General features: G+C 39.7%; 1 protein-coding gene across 1 annotated transcript; it reads right to left on the bottom strand.

Moving 5' to 3' along the window:
- Positions 1–523: 523 nt before the first annotated feature.
- Positions 524–6,625, bottom strand: tmem72 (transmembrane protein 72). The gene is made up of 5 exons (XM_054600666.1): positions 6,550–6,625; positions 2,621–2,687; positions 1,752–1,823; positions 1,333–1,472; positions 524–1,049 (listed from the first exon to the last, which is right to left on the bottom strand). Exons 1-5 carry the CDS (start codon positions 6,623–6,625, stop codon positions 610–612), a joined length of 795 nt encoding a protein of 264 aa, XP_054456641.1. The 3' UTR covers positions 524–609.
- Positions 6,626–7,276: the final 651 nt, after the last annotated feature.

Genomic DNA, 7,276 nt, shown 5'->3' with positions numbered 1-7,276 from the left:
TGAGGAGGCTTGATTGTGACTACACATGCATCTGCACAAGCTCACATGCTTGCAGTCACAGTCATAAACATTTTCTCCGAAGGTGAATGAATGAAACAGTTGATCTAATTTATTACCTCATGAATAATGCATGGTGCAGTAACTGGATTGGATTTCTTGGAATTAATGTCTGCTTTTCAAATCAATGCTGGCTTTGCAAAAATCAGACTTAAAGTCAACCACTTGCTCATGTAGGTACAAATAGTTTAATTTATTTTAATGTATACATCTGAGGATCAAATTATTCTGAAAAACACACAATTTTTTCATTTTGTACAAATAGTTAGATCTATTTGAAGGCAAAAATGAACAAATCAGTAAAACATTTAATAAAAAAAAAAATCTAATAATCTACATATTTATTTAAAATACAGAGTACATTATTTCTGAACACTCACAAATGCTCAAACGTCTTATTTTGGCTGCTTGGACATTTGATAATGTTCTTTTCAGCTAAACATCCACCACAGTGTAGCACCAGCTAGTTGCACTCAGTCAGTATGAATACATTAGACATGCTTTCCTTTGTGTGATATCAGTAAGGAGCTCAGTCTGAGCACAGAGGGACGTTCAGTCAGTAATCATAGGCGCAGTGTCTGAGGTGGTGTCTGGCTCTTGCTCACAGTAACTGTCCATCTCCTCCATCTCTCTCTCGGCAGGCTCCTCCCTACCTCTCAAGCAGATTAGTCTCCTCTCTTTCCACCTCCTCCTCTCCCTGTCTGTGCCTTTAGGTGCTGTTGTCTGCTCCAGCTCCAGCATGGCCTGGACGCTCTCTCCTCTCTCTGCTGGACCAAGGCAGCGGTCTCTGGTTGCGAGAGCCAGTCCTCCCCCTCTCCTTCCTGTCACCACGTGGAGGAATGAGACCGTGCCGTTTGAGGCGGCCCCTTCTGCCATACAGACAGTGGTTGGGCCTTGGTCGCTGTGGCTCTCTTGTGGTCTTTTGGGAGATTTGTTCTTTGTTTTCTTGCTTAGTATGAAGTTGAAAAAGGCTGTCAACAGAAGCATTGTCCCTGCAATCAGAAAATATATTATATTTCTTCTTCACTGGAGACTCTTTGATATGTTACACTAGCAACCTCGCTGGTGTAAATAATGAAATTAATGTTGGTTGAATTTTCATTTAGTTGCTTTAGTTTCATTGTTCATGCTGGCTCACTGTTACACCTCACCGGGACACTTGAAAAGAAAGGTGCCACTGTTCTTTTTATTAACATACACCTGTATTAAGTCGATATGTCTGCAGCTGAAACTAATTATCAGTGTAAATTTGATACTCGCCAGTGTGTTTTTTACCTGGGATGATTGCATGCCACACCAACACAGGGTGCAAGAAGCAGACCACTGACATTATGGAGTAATAGAGGAATTTATGGAAGCCTCCAATGCGAGCCATCTTCCCCCACAACACAAACAGCTGCCAGTCTGGAGGACAGCTAGATAAAGATAAGGACAAAAGAAGGACTGAAGCAGTAAAAGGGACTGAAGTCACATTCTTACAATTTTTTTATTCTTTTGACAATAAATGAATAATGACATGACAGACATCACAATGGACTAGAGTTGAGACTCTTCACATTTATTTTTGTACCCGCTTTGCACTGCTCATAGGTGGTTAAAAGATCTAAGAGATTTATACTTGCAGAGGTTTTCCCTCTGTGTATTCATGCTAAAGTATCTATGCAAAACAATTGAGTGTTGTGTAGGCTACTCACGGCAGACACATGAACAGAATTGTGTCCAGGAAATAGGCCAGCTCAAACATCATGATGCCAACAGATGACACTCTGGGAGAAGAAGAGAATAGAGCCAGTGAAACTGATAAAGTGATAAAATCAGTGAATGGTTTCTAATTATGTATGTCCCTTTCTGTGTATATTATCCTGAGCTGTGGGTCAAGATCACATTTTCTAAATTGTCTTAATTATGGTTAGCAAGTGGATGCTTCAAGTTAAGAGATATTGCCTTCATATTGTGCACTTCACATTTATAAGTTGTGTTAGTGTTTTCTTTTCACTGTTTGCTGCTGCAGTATGCCCTGTTTTCTATTCCGTGCTTTAAAAGTCTGATAACCATCTAATTCAGTGAACCAGAAAAATGCCCCCAGACTAACCGTCATCGTACACTGCCCTCTCTCTGAAGAGTTATCGCAGAGTTGTGTGTTTCTGTGTGTGTGTGTGTGTGTATGTGTGTGTTTGGATGCAGTGTTCATCTGCATTTGTGTATTCTGACAGAATAATCAGTAATGCCTTTCTTTTCTCCTTTGGGAGATGTTTTCCTGCGGCTCTGTGGGAGTTTGGCTGTGAGCCACAGAGATAATATGAAGTAGCACTGAAGGATTGGTCTCCATTCTGCCCCCTGCACCTAGCTTCATCTCTCTGACTCCTTCCGAACATCTCCTAAACAGTGTGTGTATGTACTGTATGAGTGATTATGAAGGCAGGTACAGTATTGTAATTGTTTTCTACAAGCCCTCAGGCCACACATTCTTTGCCATATTAAAATCCAGGAAAGCCACCAGTCAGGAGTGCTTCTAAATTCATAAAGCATATTACAAGATGGACAAGAAAACCTAAACACTTACACTAGGTAGATGCCGAGGCTACTGAATTCTCCTTGTTTCAGGGTCTCCACTCCCACAGCACACAACACTGAAAAAGAGACGGGAAGATTAAATCATCTTTTTTGAGAGTTACTGGTGAGCAGATTCTGTCCACCAGATGTCAGACTTAGTTCATGATTTCCTCATTAGTTGCAGGAAGGGTTGCTGTAAAGCGTCAACTTGGCTAAACTTTGGTGATGAGATGGTAATATTTTCACTGTGATGCAGCTTTATTCTGCTTTTACTGTTCTTTGGCATTTTTAATGTCTCTTTCTCATTTTACTTTCATGGTAGTCTTAACTGTATTTTTGTATCTGTACTTGTAGCTGTGATGTTTGAGTCAGTTGTTAGAAACTAATTGAAGTCCTGGTTAAAAAACATTTCTCCCCTCATTGAGCAATAAACATTGACCTCAGTTGCCCCGAAGTGATAGTATTGAGCTCATAGTTTACACTGCAAGGGGTAGTATTAGACTATTGATCCATGTTATATAAATAATACTGGTAATTGCTGTAATTACTTTCTTCATGGTCACAAAATTCTGGTAATGGCTGACTCATGGTTGTAATTACCATATCACTGCAAGTGGACACTTATTACATCACAGATCCTCTGCCAGAGCAGAATCCTAACATTTTAGAAAGCTATGCCACTTGTAGGTGAAGTGGTCATTAGATGTCATGGTATGTTGATAGTCCTTCATCTACATTTTGGGCTTATGAGTAGTGAGTACTGATCCAGAACAGTATTTCTTCGTCTATCTAAGTTTACTCTGTGTAAATGAAAGCACAAAAGTATTGTAAAATGGGATACCGGGATGCAACTGGGCGTTGCTGATTTATTCCTCTGCAATATCAACATTGCTGCTGTGCCCAGCAGGACTCTGCCCAGCAGGACTCTTTTTTGTCAAATACTCTTATCCACTCTCTTCATGCGGCCTGGATAAGACAATTTGTACTACTCTCATGTTTGTACGCAAGGATGCATATGTAGCTAACGCCGGCTACCAGTTAGATTTGCTTAGCACAGAACAACAATGAGTTGCTCAACTGCCAAAAAAAACAACTTCACTAGATCATGACAGCAGTTGTTTCATCTGTCCTTCTCCGTCTGGTGCAATATATTTTAGACTTTGATCACATAGCGACTGATGGTTTGGTTTATGATGTTTTGAGTTTGGTTGGATATGTTTGCTACTTTCCCACCAGCAGGACAGAAATAATAATGAATAAATCACTGGAGACAAATTTAAGAACCACTTTTACTTTTGTTTTTATCCAAAAAGTCCTGATATGTAAAAATGAAACCCAGATATAAATCCTCATATAATACAAAAGAGTTTCAGAATACTTATTAAAATATAAAATAAAACAGAATAATAATAATAATAATAATAATAATAATAATAATAATAATAATAATAATAATAATAATAATAATAATAATAATAATAATAATAAGTTCTCTGACGACTCTGCAATCGTCGGCCTCATCTCCGCCGGTGATGAGAGGGAATACAGAGAACTGAACCAGGACTTCATAGGATGGTGCCGGCGGAACCACCTCCAGATCAACTCTGGTAAAACCAAAGAGCTGGTGGTGGATTTCCGCCGGGGTAAACACTGTCCTCCGGAACCAGTGAACATCCAGGGACAGGACATTGAGATTGTGCAATCTTATAAGTACCTGGGTGTTCACTTGAACAATAAACTGGACTGGACTAATCACTCAAATGCACTTTATAAAAAGGGTCGGAGCAGACTGTATCTGCTGAGGAGACTAAGGTCCTTTGGAGTGCAGGGAGCACTCCTGAGGACCTTTTTCAACTCTGTGGTGGCATCAGCCATTTTTTATGCAGTGGTCTGCTGGAGCAGCAGCATCTCAGCAGCCGACAAGAAGAGACTGAACAAGCTTGTCAGGAAGGCCAGCAGTGTGCTGGGGTGTCCACTGGATACGGTGGAGGTGGTGGGAGACAGGAGGATGATGGCCAAGCTGTCATCCCTGATGAACAACACCTCTCACCCCATGCAGGACACCCTGGCAGCTCTGTGCAGCTCCTTCAGCCACCGGCTGCTTCACCCCCGGTGTGTGAAGGAGAGGTACCGCAGGTCCTTCCTTCCTGCTGCTGTCAGGCTGCACAACCAACTCTGCTCCCAGCAGACCACATGACACATGACAATAAAAACACTGTGCAATAATAGTTAAAATAGTTTTTTTTCTGTCTGTAAATATTATATTTCAGTTATTGTGTTTTTCTACTGTTTTTATTGCTTATTTATAATACTTGTTTTTTTATTTTTATTTTTTATTTTTCATTTTTTATTTTTATCTTGTCTTTCTTTACTATGTCTCTTGTGTGCACTTTAACTCTATGCTGCTGTAAGCCTGCAAATTTCCCCGCTGCGGGACTAATAAAGTATTATCTTATCTTATCTTAATAATAATAATAATAATAATAATAATAATAATAATAATAATAATAATAATAATAATTATTATTATTATTATTATTATTATTATTATTATTATTATAATAAGACTGTAAATGGGGCAACAGCTAGCTTGGCCCTGTCCAAAAGTGACTAAATCCACTCTATAGCACACAAATTCATGTTAAATCTTGTAATATCTCATCATATCTTGTCAACGACAAGTTTTGATTTTGTGGGATTATGTGCCAGGGTATTTCCGTTCACAACTTTCTTTCCCTCTGTTTCTAGTATTTATGCTAAACTAAGCTAAACCAGTGGTTCAATAAATTATCTGACTCTCAACAAGAAACCCAAAATGTAAAACTATTCTTTCATTCTGTTGTCCCGGATTTGAGCCTTGACACTAAATCACATTTGAACACATATGGAATGATATAAAAATCAGATGACAACGAAGCTATAAAGAAAAGCCTGTTTTGTTCATCAATCTTTGTCCTGTGAGGTGTTAAAGAGATAAGCATGGTTTAGTAGTGATTGCCACGAAACACATGGAACGCATTTCTTTGCCTTACCAGAAATTCAGAGATAGAATCGGCACCAGAGGGAAATCAGGGGAATGTGGCTAAACAGTTTCTGGTCGTTTATAGAGTGTGAGAAGAATTAACGCTGCATATAGACCAGCTGGATATTAACATATATGTGCTCCGGGCACGTATGTCTGTCTACTGAACACACACAGAGGCAGACAGGCAAACACAGACATGTAGACCTGTGAACGCGCAGACAAGAGACAGAGGCGCATGTAGAAATCCCATAAACACACACACAAACCCACATACATGCAGAGACAATGTACAGAAAGCTTGTGTAGGTGTGAATGTTTAACAGCTTGTGATCACATAAGCCCAGTAACCCAGCTGGATACAGAGACTTGGTTTTGGTGTGATGCAAGGCACATGTCTCTCTGTAAATGTTCAATGTCTGCAGCTGTTTGAATTTAAGTGGAGGGGGTCCCATATTTTTTGAAGGAGGCAGCAACCAGAGAGCTATTTCCCCTGTGATGATTTAATGTGGCTAAGAGAGCTGCGTTCAATTTGTCCCTGTGTGCCTGAAGAAAACAGAGGAGCAATCATTATAGCGAGGTTATGTATGTTTTATATGCTCCATGTATCAGCCAAGAGATGGTTTTGAGTTCTTGGAGGTCAAGAGTACTGTTAGCTGACATCACCATCTGACCTTCTAACATTTTGGGTTTATGAAATCCTTAAAATGCCACAGGAGAACATTTAATCCAGTACTTATATTTATTTTAAATAAGCATGTATTCTCTGACTGTAGAATCTATTAGAGAGAGGATCTGGAGTCTGTTAGTGAATCCAAAGAACTTTATGCTGCCCATACTGAAACAATAAGTGACACGCATGACTCTGAATTTTATCTTGTTGTCTATTTCTGTTTGTTTTTATATTCATATCTTACCTGTTGCCGTAGAAACACCAAGGATCCTGCAGGCACACTCCACTATAATCCACCCGACCCTCTCCAAATTCCCCATGACCTCAAATAATTTCCCTCTTTACAGTTTAAAAATGCAACCTTCACACTTCTCTGACACTATCGCAAATAGTTGGATGCCTACTAGTTACAAAAGTAGCATTCTAGACATATTGTTGACTGTTAGCTAGATGGATGGTTGTCGGTTAAGAAAAAAGCCAAAATTGGGTAATCCATGAGAGCCATGATGTGAAGCCTCTTAGACTGGACAAGTTTACCCTCGAAAGGTTTGTGACTCAATGCCCCTGTTGGTCCAATAACTGCTATTCAGCCTGACACACACACACACACACACACGCACACACACAATAACCATACCACTTTCAGCTGGTTTAGCATTCCACCCTGTAAGTCAAGGTGAAACTGTTCAGCCCTGGGTCATTTATGCACCGTATCACATATTAGTCATTAGAGCTGGTTAAAAATTATCTTTTCGAAAAAACACACACCAAACTAGCAGTAATTGTACGCACCCTTGTACAACATAGAAGATCAAGAGCAAGAGAACTTGCTTTCCCTCACAACAACTTCCCCATGTTTTCCTCTCTAAAATGTCCCCTTGTTGTGAGGGTTTGGGTGATTAGATGTAATCGAAACCATCAGAAACACTTTATTTTTAAGGCCACAGTCACTCATGAAGCACCCATTTATT

Source organism: Anoplopoma fimbria, chromosome 6 (genome assembly GCF_027596085.1).
Source record: "Anoplopoma fimbria isolate UVic2021 breed Golden Eagle Sablefish chromosome 6, Afim_UVic_2022, whole genome shotgun sequence".
Lineage (NCBI taxonomy): Eukaryota > Metazoa > Chordata > Actinopteri > Perciformes > Anoplopomatidae > Anoplopoma > Anoplopoma fimbria.
The sequence above is the reverse complement of the archived record's forward strand: the minus strand, read 5'-3'. Positions and strand labels throughout refer to the sequence as shown.

Bases quoted from the DNA above. Each gene is read 5' to 3' on its own strand.
- tmem72 (XM_054600666.1), bottom strand. From the start codon at position 6,625: ATGGGGAATTTGGAGAGGGTCGGGTGGATTATAGTGGAGTGTGCCTGC. The intron at 1,824-2,620 runs GTAAGTGTTTAG...TTCTTCTCCCAG, and splicing joins AGCCTCGGCATCTACCTAGT to AGTGTCATCTGTTGGCATCA. The intron at 1,473-1,751 runs GTGAGTAGCCTA...ATCTTTATCTAG, and splicing joins ATTCTGTTCATGTGTCTGCC to CTGTCCTCCAGACTGGCAGC.